The following is a 17,492-nucleotide window of genomic DNA, read 5'->3' on the forward strand; positions in this document are numbered from 1 at the left end:
CTGTATGTAGAGCAGATTTTCCGACCAATGAGATTTTACGAGGGGTGGGGCTACCCTGTGCTATATCCCTGAATTACAAGCCAAGCCATCTACAAAATATCAAATCACTCGCAGTGGCTAATTAGGACAAAAACTCATGTTACTTGAAGCGGTTAAACCAGTGTTTTTTCAACTATTCACAACAATATTGGATAGCCACATGATTTTTCCAGTTGTTCATGATTTACTGGAAAAAAATCAAGGGCAAGGGTTTTTAGAGTTTTTTTTTTTTTCACTCAATTTCTTCCTGATTAAATACTGTAGTTTGGCAGAACTGTAAAATCTAGACTATCCACCTTATTCCTGACGATCTTACTGAAACTAATCATTTCAAATCATAAGGTTGCCCTACAAATAAAGCTTATCCGTAAGTTTGACTCAATGAGCTATCAGTTTTCTTTCATGTTTTATTTAAGAATAACATGAGAATAACGTAACACTTGGTATTTTAACGTGACGTTATAACGAGAATATCTATGGCAAGAGCTCTTTTCAGTCACTGTATTTTTTTCCTCACGATTATTTTTGCATTCCACTGTAAAAGTATGAAAAAGGACAACATATACTGCACATTTGTGGTCTGTTCTCCCGATTTAATTTACGATATATGCCATTAATAATTCACTGGAATGCACAAAGAATCTCTCTTTTATTTCTCCCCAAATCCTCACGTCTCTTTCCAGGTTTGTTTTCACAGGTACATATAATTTATTATCTGTCAAAATGACTGAAATCACTTTGAAATAGTATCACGCAATGCTGAAGTAAATAAAACATTTCTTTTTTTTATTAAGGAAACGTATGTTACATAATACAGATTACCACAGTGATATTTCACCGTCCGATTTTGCTGTGCAAAGATTCACGCTTTTGGGGTTATTTATGGTCTGTTGAAAATACCTTGCAGATGCTTTTACACTTTTAAATGTCCTTTTAATGTTCAATGGTTGAAGGGTGAGTAGAATAATGTAATGCCATTGTACACAGTTAAAAAAATAAAATATTATTGCGTCCATATGGCTAGTCTTTCACTGATTGTTTACAGCTTAACGAAAGTTACACCCATAATACGCGCAAAGCGTCATGGGGCGTAGGAATAATGTGGATACAATTGTATTAATTAACATGACTTTTTCAAGCCTTGAAGTCACACTTTTAAAATCATATCCATCCAGGTTTTTCTTGAAAGAAGGAACCCTGGAAAAAAAGTTGTTGAGAGGATGCAATAATAGTGTTTAAAAAACAAATAATGTTTTTTTTTTCTTTTCTTTTTTCTGATTTAAATCATTTAAAAATCAGTCTTCTTGAGGCCCCCTAGTGGCTCTTGGCCTACCACAGGTGTCCAGGGTAAATCACAGTAATTTACACTAATGCTCATGCCATCTTTTTATTAAAACAGATCAATTCTTACATACAAAATGTGAGTTTAAACGTCCTTATAGCAGTGTTACTACTGTCGTATAGGATGTCGTAGGATAAACTCCAGGTTATACAACATCATTCCTGTGGGAGGATTTTTTACAATGTAAATAGTACCTTGCAGGGTTTACCGCCTTAACATGGTAATGAGAAAAGTTGAGAAATTGGATGTAACCTTACCCAGACAAGGTTAGTAAGAAATGTTATCTCGGCAGACCTTTGAAACGGTGTATTTTAATGTCAGTCTTGTTGTAAAGCCTTGCCCCATGGATTTCCATGTTAAGTTTATTTTTACACACTGAGGGATGATTTAAAATTCTTTTCTGTGGTATGACACAAAGATAAACTGGTTTTGAACCTGGAAAATGTTGTTTAGAACAAAAACGATAACCCAAACTAACATCTCCGCCGAGAGCCGCCCGTCCCATATGCTAATGTGTAGGCTGCCAATTTGCAGCAAGTGTACAGGTGATGACAACATATGTGAGTGCAGGGAACTGCCAAGACCTGGACTCTTGATGAGCCAAAAGTTTCTCAGCCATTCCAGACCCTGGACGCCCTGCGTCATGTACCAAGATGTGCCACTGATTGCCTCATCTGCTGCCTGCTATGGCAACATTAGGAGTAACTCACTCCGTGTGGCGTTTCATAGCACCGTTTGTCATCAAGAAGAGTTGATGATGGGTGAGCATCAAGAGATCAGCGGGAGAAATATAGAGAGAAAGGCAGGCTTTGGGCTAATTCACATCCAGTCACACGTGAAATGAGCTTGTGATCTAACCCCTCCACCTCAGGGCTGCCGAGCAGTCTGCAGCCCGGGCCTGTTTTACCCCACAAGTCGGAGAAGAAATGATTAAATAGCGCTGCTGTTGCCAGTACCGCCCTAGGCTGGTGAAGATCCAACCTAAGCCCGCTCTTTACTTCCTCCCAGATCCCTGAATACACCCAAAATAGCAGCTGGATTCTTGTCGTACAGACAGGTAACGCCAAAAACAGACAGAGAGGTGCTCTGGTTAATGACTATAGGGATGATGGTCCAATCGTGATATCTAAACATCAGTTAGTTGTGTGTTGTGTCATAACCAGGCCCAGATTTAATCTGCCAAATGTGAGCTGAAAGCATAATCAAATAACTATTCAGTCAACCTCAATTTATGTTGAACAAGAACTGATTAGATGGTAAAAATTTGAGGTTGACTGATATGTTTTTTTTAATGAATATAATAATGATAAAATTTTTATCATTTGTTATCATTAACCAATAAACTTGCAAAAATGAAAATTCAAATGACAATGCAAAGTGCATAGATTTGTAAACTTTGAATTTGTCAAATTTGTATCGTAAATCAGTACAAAAATAATTGCCTCATCAAAATGGCCAAATATGAATTAGCTTGGCTGATTTAATGGTCTATAACTAGTGACAAATGAGTGTTACATGCCAGAATTGAGAGTTTTTCTAAAACAATCTCTAAACAAAATAGCTATAGCTATTTGGAGAATTAATTAATATTACCAAATAGCCTGAATAACCTTAGTGGCATTAGCAGAAAAGGAAGGACATTTCAGAGGTAGAGTAATTTCAAATTTTGATTAAAAATAATAAAGGATCTTTTTCCCTCTGAAATAACATGCACTAATGAATTATTCACAATAACAACAATGCGCAGTACAAAAGGGGGTTGGAAATGATTTTATGTTGAAGGCCAGGAATGAACGATGTTCTGAAATTTTGAATGAGTTGACAGAGAATCCATATGGACCTGGTTATAGTTATGAAAAACAATGGAACATATAGTCGTGTTAGATCAAGCTGCAAACTGAATCTCTTATGTGGCATTAACAGGTCTGACAGAGTGGCTGCATGGGCTGCTGTTGAAAATGTCTGGCACCTGTCATTGGCCCTGATCCAAGAATCGGCAGCTGGCAGTGTCCACCATGAGCCATGCCCATCTCGGAGCAGCTCTCTGCGGAGGAACGCCTTCTGACGTGAGCTGGCATAGTGCTTCTTACATACAGCCGACATTAAAGTCTTAACCTTGGCCTTCTACCAGGTCCCTGTGCCCACGCATGTACAGAGCAACCGATCAACGATTTAAGAGAGAAAGGGAGAGATGCCTTACTCTTTACACAGCTTGCTCTACCCAAAGCAGGCCTCCCGACAGCATCAGCAGCCGGATTGCAGGTGCTTCGCTCAGACTGTGCAGTTAACTCCCCCTAATCCACACATGGGTGATGCAAATCAAACAGCTCAAATGTCACCCAGTTCCAGGGGATTCAAAGACTCCAGCCTAAAGCCAAGCAGCACGGCTCTATCTGCAGGGGAGCATCTGTCAGGCAGCTTTCCTGTCCTCTTGAACATCTACCATCCACATCAACCCCCCCCCCCCCCCATACCCACCCTACACACCTGCACACTTAGTGACCTTCCAACCTATGGGCCATGCAGTTTTACCCAGCAAACCCGGCATAACTTTGTTTCCTTAATCAGAATTATTCTCTTTATTTCCAGTTAAAGCATCTAAACATCCTTAAAACAAGATTTTAAAGCAATATTGAGTATTATGTCTTTTTTCAGAGAATATTTAGTGAATTTTATTTCATTTGTATTGTTAAAAAAAAAATATATATTATTGCCTCAAAGAATTGTGTTAAAAATTAAAATAAAATAATTCTGACTAAATTTAGAAATACAATACAATAAAATAAACATATATTAAAAATACAAAAATGCATTCGCTGAAAACATTTTGTTATGTATTTTATGTGAAGTATTTGTCTTGGTTTATGGATATTTATATATTCTACTGGAAAATAGACCATGACAATGATTAAAGGAATGATTTTTTTCTCAGTAAAAGGAATCATGAGGTCTTTAACTGACTTTGTCAGCCATTGACCTTCTTAATTTATCATTCATACTTTCTTTGACATCTGTATGCAATAATGCAGAAAAAATAGACAACAAAACTGAGTACAAGAGGCTTTTCTCACCTTTGCACTGGCCTAAATGCTGCACAGTGATCTCTGTATCTTGTCGGCACGCAATGGTCCTCAGCTGGCACCGGTCTGCATAGGTGACTCCATCAGAACCACATACCTGTCCACAAACATGTTTATGTCCATTATTAGGAAAGAAATCTTCATCATGTAGAGTTTAAGGTGGATCTGTGACCTATGCAACCTCACCTTGGTCTTATTCTTCTCGTCACAATCTGGAGGCGGGCACTCGCAGTGAGCCTGTCCGTTCATCTCCACACATGATGCCCCAAAGTGGCACACAAGCTTATCACAGGACTTGGGTGCCTCAGGTCCTGTGGAATAGTTTGGCCTCTGGTTAACACATAACCTATATTTAATACTAAAACTAAAAGGGATTTTTAAAAACTTTTAAGGGTAGAAAAACCAAACTGGGGTTTTTACGCAGTCCAGCATCCCAAAAACACAATATATGCAGGACATATCAGTGTGGGCTTCGTCTTAATTCAATTCTGATACGAACCCTACAACCTCCACCACAGAAATTCATCAGAAAGATGGACTTGCATCAGTAGGAGAGTTGGGACCTTCCCTACCACAGAAGTCTACTCTTTACTCTGACATCAGAGCGCTGGGCTGCACTGCCTGGCCTGCAGCATTGACTGGATTCCTCTTCTGCACTTTCATGTGGCAGCTTTTATCTGGCAGGAACGCTGCATGAGCACTGCTATGCTGGAATTGTTGAGTTCATTAAGCTCTTCACTTCCTGTCAATAGCTGACGGTGACTCCAAATTACTCACCAAGCCAACACAGGGGGTCACATCAGGATAGCATTTCACTGTCACCCCTGTTGCGCATTTGAAGATTCAACTTTGAACCGATTTTAACTTTCCATCGATTTAATCTGTTTATAGCATATAGTCGAATGTAGGACAAATGAAAACATATAGTTTTACAGTCATTTGCTAATTATTCCAGAATATTTAGTATTAAGTGGAGCATTATTTGGAAAATAAACATTTTTACTTTTACTTTTATTGTATGTGATAGTGTAGCCTCAGCTGTAGATACTAAAATAACTATTAAAATATAATAAAATATATATCTTATTATATACTATTAGATCTACAAATAAGGTATTCAAATACAATTATTTAATGTTATGGCCATTAACCAATAAATGCTCAATATTATAATTCTATAATATAATATTGTGTCATATTTTGAAATGGATATTTATTTTCAGATTCGCTAAATATCATGGTTTTGATAATTAGCTAAATATTGTATTATCATGGTAAAGGTAATCTAAATAAAAAAAAAATAAAAAAAAAGAGAAACTGGGCATGTAATCTTCCAAAATTGCCTTATGTAAAGTATATATATTTAACGAATATTTAATAATAATAATAATAATAATAATAATAAAGCACCAATTTAGTACGATAATCAATTTGGTACAGATATTTTGTTAGTACCTCAGATGGTACCTCATCTGATGCATACTGCCGGATTCGAACCCACGTCCCATTGAGAACTTTCCACAATGCCATGGTTCCAACATGACACTGAGAGCCTTTTTTGCCAGAGCTCTTTTAGGCTATGAATTAAGCAGCGCCGCCATTTTTGTTATTTCTACTTTTACCCGACATTGTGAAAAACAGACCTAATTATAATTCCTAAAATCATAACCTAGCAGCATCTGAAGTGCAATCGTGGAGAGATTATCTGAGGTTTGTGCTAATTAAAATCCCGGCATTACCTTTGTCACAGCCGTTGGCTCCCATCTTGCTGCCGTCGGGGCACACGTTGCATTTCATGCCCTTAACTCCGGGCTTACATGAGCACAGCCCTGACATCTGCTCACAGTCGTCACGAACCGAGCCCACTCCATCACAGTTACACGCTGAGAGAGAGAGAGAGAGAGAGAGAGAGAGGGCTGTCAGCCTTATCTGCTTGAACAGTTTTGATTAGATTCCGTGTCTCTTTCTCTTCAATTTCACTCTGACAAAAACATCCACACATCCACCAAATGCATGCAGGCAATCTGAAGCTGCTCCAATCTGTGACCCCACAGCTACAGCAAAGCGCTCGCTCTGTGTCAATGACCGCAGTCTGGTGGAGTTCAAAGCAGGGTCAAGAAACCCTGGGGTGAGAGCGAACGTGGCTACAGAATGTGCTAATGCTCCGAGGACCCCTGGGACAGAGCACAAACTGTTTCAGTCATCCTTGTTTTTCTATCCTCGGCTTTGTAAGCGCTGTACAAACACACATATACGTGCGTCAGAGCGTTATTGGTCTGTAGGCAGAACTTATAGGTCAAGCCACGTTGCACTCTCACACGGTTCCCATTACCCGCGGTGGCTCGGAAGCTTAACTCGAAATGCTTGTTTTGACAGAAAGCGCATTTGAGGCCAGAAGGATACCGCACGTTAAACGAGTAGGTTGTCACTTTGGATTTTGGATTAGAAAGGAACATTTAGCACATTTAACAGAAAATGCCCTGAAAGCAAATCTCCAGGAACGGGAGAAGAGAGGGGCGCTTACGTGTGCAGCCGCTCATGTTCTCTGTAACGATGCCTCGGAAGTTCCAGAATCCAGGCTCACAGCGGTCGCACTTGAGTCCCCCGACGCCGGGTTTACAGGAGCACTGGCCGGTGGAGGGGTCACAGGTGCCTCCGTATGAGCCGTAATGATTACACTGACACACACCTAAAGAAGAAGAAGTGCTTTTTAGAGGTACACAATCTATAACTTGACAAACAGACAGGATGCGACAAAAGAAATTGCATGCAACATAAATCGCAAACATATTAAATGATTAATACACAGTGGAAGAGAGATTTTGGACTAACGAGATTAGACTGTGGGCGGGGACTATTATTCTGTTACTGGCCATAATACAAAAGTAATTGGTTGGAATTGAGCAGAATAACTAATATTGGTGCATCCCAAGCCCTCCCAAACTTTAAAAGTAAAAGTCTGTCCACTCACTTTTTGGATAAAGAAACAATTATTTTTGAATCTTAATTATAAAGTAATTTAAAAGACTTTCATTTTGATTGGCCAAACTGTGAAGAAAAGAATTGCTAGCTAGCCATATAAAATGTCAGCATCAACCGGTTGCATTGGCAGTGGATAAAACGAACAAACACTAAATTTCTAATATAGCTACAGTATAGTGCACACTCTTTTGCTGCAGCAACTGTTGAACAAATGTTACATCATATAATTAATATTCATGAGCCTATAACATGCCCTTTCCCAACTTTATATCACTCCTACGCTGCATCGCTTGATGGTTTTTCATATTGCGTCTTGTCAGGATACGATGTTCTCCTATGTTGGTGTTCAGACTTCTACAAACACCAGGCATGAAGGACATACTTTCAATGGCACTATTAATATGAATACGTGAACAGGGTACAGAGTATGAATATATTTATTTTAATATTAAAAATAACATTGATGTGCATCAACAAACACTACTGTTCAAAAGTTTGTGATCAGTACAACTGTTTAATGCTTTTGAAAGTATATTATGCTCATTAAGGCTTTATTTATTTTATAAAAAATACAGTAAAAACAGTAATTAAAATTATATTGTTTTTATATTGTAATATTCTTTAAAAGTTATTTTTATTTCTGTGATGGCAAAGCTGAATTTTCAGGAGCAATTTTCCAGTCTTCAGAGTCACATGATCCTTCAGAAATGATGTTAATATGCTGATTTGCTGATCTGATTATTATTAATATTGAAAACTGTTGTGTTGTTTCTTATTTTTGTGGAAATTGGGATGCATTGTTTTTTCCCCCAGGATTTTTGATGAATAGAAAAAAACATTAATTTGAAATATTAAAACATTTCTTTACTCTAATTTTTGACCAATTTAATGTATTCAAACTGAATAAACATATTAATTTCTTTCCAAAAACAAAACAAAAAAACAACAACAACCCAATTTGTTTGGCCTATTATGACTAAATCAAACTCAGCTGCATGCCACTGACCTAGTTAGTTAGTTAATGGTTCATGATAGTTATACATACTAGGACACCCAGCCAGTCCAACACCCAGGGCAGTGGTCTTGTTGTCTTGACAACATCCGTAAACAGTTTCGCTACAGTGCTGGGAGGAAACGAGCTCTGGAGGAGCTGATATGATATCTAGAGAGAAGATACAGTGCAAACAGGGGTGGGTGGGGGAGAGAGAGAGACATATTGAGATCCACAGCGTTCTTAAGACAAATTAAACTAAACAATCCAAGCTGAAATGCAATTTAGTACAACACAATAAGAATCGCTTAAGGAGCAGGGGTGGAAGAGCCTGCAACTGGCTGCCAGATAACAATTCTATTTACAATTCCTGACACCAATTCAAAATCAGGAAAAAATGATGCTATTATCAGCCATGAAAACAAACAATAGACCTCTCGTCGAATGTCTGGTGGGTGACATTTGACACATTCTCAGGGGCCTGTTGTCTCCATTTGTTCTCGTCTCATATAGTGCCGTTTACACCTACGCCGTACTGTGTCAAACAAAGATTTATGAACTCCGCATTTATGGACGCAAATGCACAGGAGTGCAAATCAGGACACGCTGATGTCAATCCACTCTCGCTTTAACCTAATTACACTATTCCAGTGTTCACTGCTCACATACGGGGAAGTTTGTTGCGGTGTTTAACTGTAACGCTGTGCCGGAGGCAGATGGCAGGTGCCTATTTGTCTTATCTGTGTTGTCATTTTTTCTCTCAGTCTCTCCACACTTGTTCTTTTCAAGCGCTTCTTCTCTAGGCCATTGAGCTGAATGGCTGTGAGGTGGCAGGTTTGTGGTTTCAAGTACAGGACTGGGCTGTCGTAAATCAGGAAGCCGCCGGCATGAGCATACGTGTCCAGGGGTATAATAGTGATGTGTCACTGTGCCGCTCATAGCATTTTGTGGCTTCAGAGATGAGTTTTGTCCACACCTCATTAAACTTCTCCTCTCCACACTGAGTCCATTATGACAAAGGTGCTTTTAATTTGATCCTTTCTTCTCGTCTCACTGCGATTCTTCACCATCCTCCCTCTACACTGGTTTGTTCTACAACCCAATCCTTCCTGAAACAACAAGGTGCTTCTAAAAAAGACAGATCCGCTAAGCGTATTTTTTTTATTAAAATCAACAAACTGTGAGAACCAATATTTTACAAAAAAAATTAAATGTTTGTTTCTCCACACTAAACTGAAATCACCACGCTACATTATATTGAAATGGAGAATATTTATCATATTTTTTGCATGCTTTTGATGGTGATTTAAACCATTTAATTAGTTTAGATTAGATAAATCCTTGTCTCGGAACTTAAAACTAGTGTTAAAACAGATGATTAATTTCTGTGAATCTTAAATGACTCAACGGTTTGTGTTTGTATATATGGTGGTTCTTGAGAAAAAAAAAATTAAAGCACATTAATATTTAAATATATTTTGAACAAAGCAAAAAGTATAAATATTTGACATTTACATTTTTGTAGCTTTATTGCCCAGCTCAATTCAGTCTTTTATTTCCTCTGAGCGTCACTTTTGGCCAAGCATCCTCTGATCTTCACTGCAAGGAGACTCAGAGCAAGGTTGTCTAGAGGTCACCGAAACCTAATTTCCAATTAGCAAAAAGCAGCAAGGTGCTCTGGAGACCCTTCAGCTCTCAAAGGCACGGGTCACAAAATGGGGAGGAGAGACTGCAGCGTGCATATCAAATGCAAGGCCCTATGAGATTTCCATTGATCTGAGCTCAGCCAATGGGAAGCAGATGCCAAAAGCTCCTCACACCGGTTGAAAGTTCTCCAAAAGGATTTATTTTCCATGGCCACTGAAGGAGCATGACTGATCTGGCTAGAGGGCCTGTGAGGCTCTGAAGCAGAAAACCCTGAGTTTGAGAAAACCATAGATAAAGGATGAGGGTGCAGTGAGTCAGAGAGAGCGCAGAGAGAAAAGCACGTGCATGTGTGCGCGCAAGTGGAGTCAAGCTCTGCTTGAAACCTGAGGGAATCTCACACCGCTCTGATCACAGAGCCACGCTCTTCCTCTCTCAGTGCTAGATGCTCAGGTCTGGACTACACAAGCCCCCTAAGTTTAAAGAAACGCTGCATTCTGCTACAGTGACTCTATAACAACCATCCTGTCAGTGTTCCTGGAGTGTTATTCTTCAGATCCGGAGGAAAACATAAATATTAGAGGAAAAGAAAGGTGGTCTCTCACCTGGACAGGGGCCTTGACTCTGGAGCAGCAGGTCCATTTGCTTCTCGCACCTGGATTTCTTCAGCTCACAATCGCTGGTGTACGTGTTCCCATCTGAGCCACACACCTGCAAATGTTCACGGAGAGGTTAACGTGGTACGATTAATGGATTCAACAAGATTTAGCACACATTTTAAGTAGTCAAATGCTTGGGCAATGTATGGGTGGCACTCTCTTCGATTGCTTGTCAATTGTGAATGGACATACCGAGATGCGTGGCACATTTTGACAGGTGTAGTCACATATGCAGCGCTCGTCTTCCGTGTCGTCATCCCACAATCCGCCATACCGTTTACAACGATCCTGCTCGCAGGTCTCAGATCCTGAGCCTGAGCCTCCTGATCCGCAGTCTGTTGGAACACACACATATAGGCTACGGTCACACTGTCAGTTTTTAGGATTGACAACTGCATTTACTTACATGTGCGAGTCTCGAAATGTCCTGTTCAAACAGAAACTTACTAGAATACTGTCTGTATGAATGTGCAACGGGTGTCAAGCCCGTATTCTCTTACAAGTAACCATGTCCACAGGGACCAAAGTAATATCAAATATGGCGACATACGTAAAACTGAAAAGTCTTATCACTTTTGATATGACGAGTCCAAATCTCCATTAACCGACAACAGCTTTTATACCTGGGTGGAGAGCGGATCATTTGAGTCGCGCGTAGAACACAAAATTGACCGGAACAGCTCTGGTGGAGCACAGTGATGTGATCTAAACCCTTCAGATGACATACAGCTCTGATTTCTCTGTCAAAGTAAGTTACCGAAACCACAAATTAAATCCCGCAACACAAGGTAGACACGCTGTATGACATGATAGAAAACTAGTTGTCCAGTCCGGTTTAATTCACTTAGTTCGGGTTTTCCAAGAATGCGGTTGTGAGTCCTGAAATTGTACTGGTGTGAGTTTGGTAAATAACTCCCGTAAATAACTTTATTAATTATTTATCAGACCTGCTAATGATAACATTTTGCAGTGTAATTTATTATCAGTCTTTTAAAAATGAACTTAAGTAGTTATTTTTTTCTTTTTAAAAATGAACTATTGACGTTACATGATGGCAAAGGTAATCTAAAAGTAAATTATATGGTACCAATACATTGTGATTCCTTACAAACATCCATACACAGCTCTTTTCCTCATAAGAACCACGAAGGAGCTCCCCAAAATGTAGCTTTGTCCACACAAAGAGCAACAACGCACACACAACCTCAATTTACACTGAATAAAAGAACTAATAAAATCACTAACACTGATTTCAGAGAGATAAACAAGCAATCTCACAAGATACCTGGGATCTGAGCATAATAGCGGGTAAGTACTTTAAAAGTCACATAGAGCAAAGACAAATAAGACACGCAGACACTGGGGACCTCATGCAAACGCATATTTGCATATCAGTATGCCGCACATTGTCTTCTAATAAAATAAAAAATATTCCCAGGTACTCAAGCATCTTGTTTTAACTTTGGCAGCCAAGAATTAATGGACAGTGCATGGGAAAGTATTTAGACATTCAGCTCATATGGAGCAGCAAATATTGAGATTTTCTTCACGTTGGAGTGAAGATTGAAGCAAAGGCACTGCTGGAAGTACAAGATAATGACCATCTATGGAATTACCCAGCAACTAACGAAATAAATTAAATGAGACACCAGTGTGCCACCAGCGAAGTGTCCCTCGCATTTCGATTAGAAGTGAAATAACTGACAATCTGTTATCTAGCACAGGAAATCAATGTGAACGGGTGTTTCACGGCCATCATGCGTGGCGTCAGTGATCACACTACATTATACTGGGTGCAATTAGCCTCTGTGCGAGTTCAGGGTTAGTTTCTCTGTATGAAACCCCAACGGATAAATCTCGAGTCTCTCCAGGATCCAAACTTTGGGGATTATTGTGAGGAAATCGTCAGGGTTTTTCTTCAGATGAGTCGCCTCATTAAACACACTCTTATCTAGCCTATTTAATTAGAATTAAAGTTCATTAGTCAACAAAGCTGACGATATAAAGCACCTCTCTTTTTTTGCAGAGCAGCTCTAATAAAAGCTTCAGTTCATGACTGCGTGTTTGAGGCAATTATTTTTTTTTGTATTTGTCTAAAGTCTAAAAAATATTTATAAAAATATATTATGATATATAATATATATTTGTATTTAACAAGTGTCTGGTACAATAATGTGATGTCTTTGGTTTGGCTTCATTTGGAGGCTTTTCTCCGCAAACACTCTTAATTATTTGCGATTAATAAGTCAGCATATCATTTGCATAAGGCAAACATAAATTCTGCACGTACATCAATTTGATTAATGAGGAAACTCATGGACGCTCTTTCACACGTCTCCATTGTAAGTTAAACATACTCTTTTCTTCACATGCAAAGCTGGGTAGGGCAACCCCGTGTGCCCTGATGGGAAAATCAATTGTGTATAGGTGGAAATGCCACTTAGCATAAAACATCTCCTTAAACGGATTATGGAGTTGGTCACAGTAAAGGCTAGGGGTTGGCCAGCACTGATATGTCTTATCAAAAATCCACACTGACAGCCTTGCAAGGTCGATACTCGTGGAGGCCATTCAATTCATTAGCCTCAGCCTGGTAACAATGAAAGCACTCAAGCCTGAAACCCTGGCCACAGTGAAACAGAGAGCAAACGCACTCACTGTGTAGACATCAGGTTTCTGCTTCAGAGCATTAGCGATCCGAAACTGTGATGAAGAGATTCGGTATTTTGCTTAATGTGAGCTGAGCTGAATTTACGCCTTAGGGCAAAGTCCTGTTAAGATCAGCCAAGAGATTCCAAGGGGAAACAATGTAGCATTTGACTATGATTATTACAAAACTCTTTTTTTTTCTTTTTGCCACCAATTGCCTATTACTATGGCACAGCAAACAGTGCAAACTGTTACAAGTTGCCTGAAGCAGAGGGGAAGCACAAGGTCCGTTTTACATTACACGTACTTATACCAAATACACGTAATATGTTATTAATAATAACAATATTATTACTATATTATTACCATATATTCTATTTGAATATATTTTAAAATGTAATTTAACCCTGTGATGAAAAAGCTGAATTTTCAGCATCATTACTCTAGTCTTCAGTGTCACATGATCCTTCAGAAATCATTCTAATATGATGATTTGGTGCTCAACTCGTTCCACGCCAGCGTTTTTGAAAGAAGTTGCCAGCCAGTGCCAGCATTTTTTATCATTTTCTCAAAAGTTTCATGCCCCCAGAATATTTGGTTGTATGAATATCTGAACATGCAAGATATCAATATGCTTTAAAACTAAAAACCCTGTTTTATTCTAGCTCCATGCATTCTTTTTTTTAATTGAATGTGGGTAAGTCTCAAAAAAGCTAAGAAAATCGCATTTTTGTCAAAGACTACGTCTGGATCACATTCAGAAGGGTTATCAAAATCCTATCTCTATTTATTTTGAAATCAAAACGTCACTTTTAATCAATTTAATGCATCCTTGCAGATTTTTTTTTTTTTTTTTTTAAAGAAAATAAATAAAAGAACAGTAGTTTGCATCATTGTTATGTTGCTTCATTATTGGTAATAAAAGACTTTTCATAAATAGGTTTAAAGCAAATTTTGTGTTTTTCAAGTCAAGAACAGTAAAAAAAAAAAAAGAAAAAAGCTGCATTTCTGGTCCACAGCACTGTGCTTCTTACACACGCAGTGTGAATACTATAAACAGTCATTTGAGCATGTAAATAAATGTGCTGCTTACGTGTGCAGTATGAAACAGACCTGATACCAAGAGCGATTCCAGTCGTTTACAATAGCACAAAGCAGTTTAGCACTGCAACGACCCATTACCGATTCGACGCACGCTCTCCTCCCCTCATCAGCGATACAGTAAATAATACGCTTTAATGAAGGTTCCTAAACTCTGACTCTGATAAGCCTGACCACAGAGCAGCAGCGGCAATCATTTCCATATACGAGGCTCTCTGGGCCACCTAAGCCCAATTGTGCAAGCTAAGCATTAGATGAAAGCATTTACATTCCCGGTTCTGTTGTGCGTTACTAGAAGGGGGAAAAAATGCGACGTAAAAAGGTGAATAAATAAACCTAGTGGAGTGAGTGGATGTTAGTGAGGGAGGAGGTGCTAATTAGTTTCGGTCCTTTGATGTCACCGCCACCCGTGCCGCATGCAAACCTTTCAATTAGCGAACAACAAGATGTACACATCACCTGTCCTCAAAGCTCTTTCCCGTCTCTTTAACTCAATCATGTACTTATGGGGTCCATTTAGCCATGCGTTTTCCATTAAGACGGAGAGCTGAAGGAATAAAGAGCGAGCTAGAGTGAAAGCAAAGTGGGTAAACAGACACAGAATAACTCTAGTAAAAAAAAAAGCAGATGGTACCATCAAGAGGTGAAAGGTTTTTCTGGCCGATGAGGAGATGGATGATGGGGAAAGGAGAGAGAGATACGGGAGAGTGGGGAGAAAAAATGTCAGGCAGGAGAGCGGCGAGGACAGTGACCTTCAGACTTAACTGCTAGTTTGTTGCAGGTGGCTGGGATGCCTTACTGTGAATGCATAACTCCCATGAAAACACACACACAGACCTTCTAAATGTCACACTTCACTTTGGCGCACACACACACAAACAAAAAACACACACCTCCTCAACCTCTCTTCCTCAGTTTCTTTTTTTCATTTCTCCCCTTGCGAGTCAACATTCACATTCATCACATGTTGTTGACCTCTGTATCTCAAACTATGTGTTTGTAACACACACACACACACACACACACACACACACACACACACACACACACACACACACACACACACACACACACACACACACACACACACACACACACACACACACACACACACACACACACACACAGTATTATGACTCATATTACACAGTATTGTAATATATCCCCAATGACTTTAGTGACAAATTAAATGCATAAAAAAAGTGTAAATTTTTAAACAGGCTTTTCTTTTTGGAAAATGCTTTTGTCCATCCATATTAAAGTCAATGGTGTCTAATGTTATTTCGGACCCCACTGACTTTCATTATATGGACAAAAACAGTATTTCATTCCTCAAGATATCGTCTTTTGCGTGCCACAGAAGAAAGTAAGTAATACAGGTTTGGAAGAACATGAGGGAGAGTAAACGGTGACAATATTTTAATTTTTGAGGAAACTATGCCTTTAAGACAGAGTATTTTCAGATAAACGTCAGTATTAAAAATGCCAATACTGCAGAACTGGTAATTTTGATTAATTTAAGTCAATGAGCTCAAACTGTTTCAATGAGTATTTGATTTAATTGTTCATGCAAATCTCTCGCATATTAATGTTTTATTTTCCAATATATGTAGGTATATATTGCTGTTTATCACGATTTATTTTTATTTTGGAAAATATAAAGAAAAAATATTAAATCTTTCTTGTGCAAAAAAGATATTGTTCAAAATAGTGTGAAAAAAGGTGCCTGGAATTCAGATATTTATAATATTTTATTCATATGTAGATATATTTACTAGATATTTATTGTATTGTAGAATAAATTCAGTTGGCTACAATGGCTATAATACAAAACATTAAATAAAAATACAAAAAGTCATTTTTTAAGCTATAAATCCCAGCCCTAGTTGGTTGTTTTCTGTTTACTTGTGATTTGTCTCCCTGTAGATGGGCATTACTGAAAGACCTGGACAGTAGACTTAGAGTAACTGTGATGCTGCCAACATAAAGAGCAATAGTTCATCCTGACAGCCTGCAGAAGTTTCTTTATGAGAAGATTCTTGTGTGTAACAGATGACTGCACACTCTCCCCTGTTTGCCCTCTCCCAAACTCTCTTCCTGTGGGTGATCCAGAGACTGTACCGGTGCTTTATACGCTTTGTTGTTGCTATTTCCAATGCATAATCCTATTTAGTAAACGTATATTCAATTAAAAGCGGGCCGCGGCCCCAAGGTGATGCTCGGCTCCCTCATATCGCTTTGTCTGTGTCTACAATGAGGCTGACTTCAGACTAGCAGAGTGTGAAATTAAACAGGTGATAAATTCACTGCTACGGCCAGACGCAGGGAACACTGTCATTTTTCATTACCTCAAATAAAAGAGTGAAAGAACACTGCTATTTTTTTCCTTATGACTAATGAACATGAGTATTGAAGCCAGGTCTAAACAAATGAATAAACCATCTCAGTGTAAATAAACAGCCCCTTTGGCCCCTTTAAGAAAATGTTTTCGGTTGACACTATATTTTATGCCCACAACCGCAAAATCATACCAACCATCACACAAGGTGTTTGAAAGCTAAAAGTAAGATAGACAAAACAGCTCTGTTTTCATCAAGCTAATATCTTCTACATTCAGTACAAAGACCTGCCAGGCGCTGCTGTATCGCATCACTAGTGTAGAGAATAAACTGACAAAGCAGGTGTCACTGGCTTCTGGTTAGGATCTATTGACCAGACCCAGATCCCTGCAGCCTTCAATAGCAACTCCTCCACAGCCTACAGAGCTGGAAAGAAAGGTCTAGTGAGACTTAGAGGGGAAAACAACATGTGTTTTTTTTTTACTGCTGAACAGCCTTGCGGGAGTGACATAAGTGAGATATTACATCACGGTTAAACAGAGAAGTGTTGGGGTATATTATAGTATCTAAATAAAACGAAAATAGAAGAAACTAAATAAAAGTAGCGACACATACTATACCATGACTACATTTTCAGTAGATCAAACAAAGAAGCTTTTCCAGTAT

General features: G+C 38.8%; 1 protein-coding gene across 5 annotated transcripts in view; it reads right to left on the bottom strand.

Moving 5' to 3' along the window:
* Positions 1 to 17,492, bottom strand: part of agrn (agrin) — a 245,664-nt gene that overhangs the window by 41,862 nt on the left and 186,310 nt on the right. For all 5 annotated transcript variants that reach the window (XM_082145329.1, XM_082145328.1, XM_082145332.1 and 2 more), the window contains 7 exons: positions 10,930 to 11,072; positions 10,684 to 10,789; positions 8,489 to 8,605; positions 6,986 to 7,150; positions 6,201 to 6,344; positions 4,648 to 4,772; positions 4,453 to 4,558 (listed from right to left, as the gene is read on the bottom strand). In XM_082145329.1, coding sequence (XP_082001455.1) covers positions 4,453 to 4,558; positions 4,648 to 4,772; positions 6,201 to 6,344; positions 6,986 to 7,150; positions 8,489 to 8,605; positions 10,684 to 10,789; positions 10,930 to 11,072 — 906 coding nt within the window. The remainder of the gene's footprint in view (positions 1 to 4,452; positions 4,559 to 4,647; positions 4,773 to 6,200; positions 6,345 to 6,985; positions 7,151 to 8,488; positions 8,606 to 10,683; positions 10,790 to 10,929; positions 11,073 to 17,492) is intronic.

Source organism: Leuciscus leuciscus, assembly GCF_965113295.1.
Source record: "Leuciscus leuciscus genome assembly, chromosome: 18".
Classification (NCBI taxonomy): Eukaryota; Metazoa; Chordata; class Actinopteri; order Cypriniformes; family Leuciscidae; genus Leuciscus; species Leuciscus leuciscus.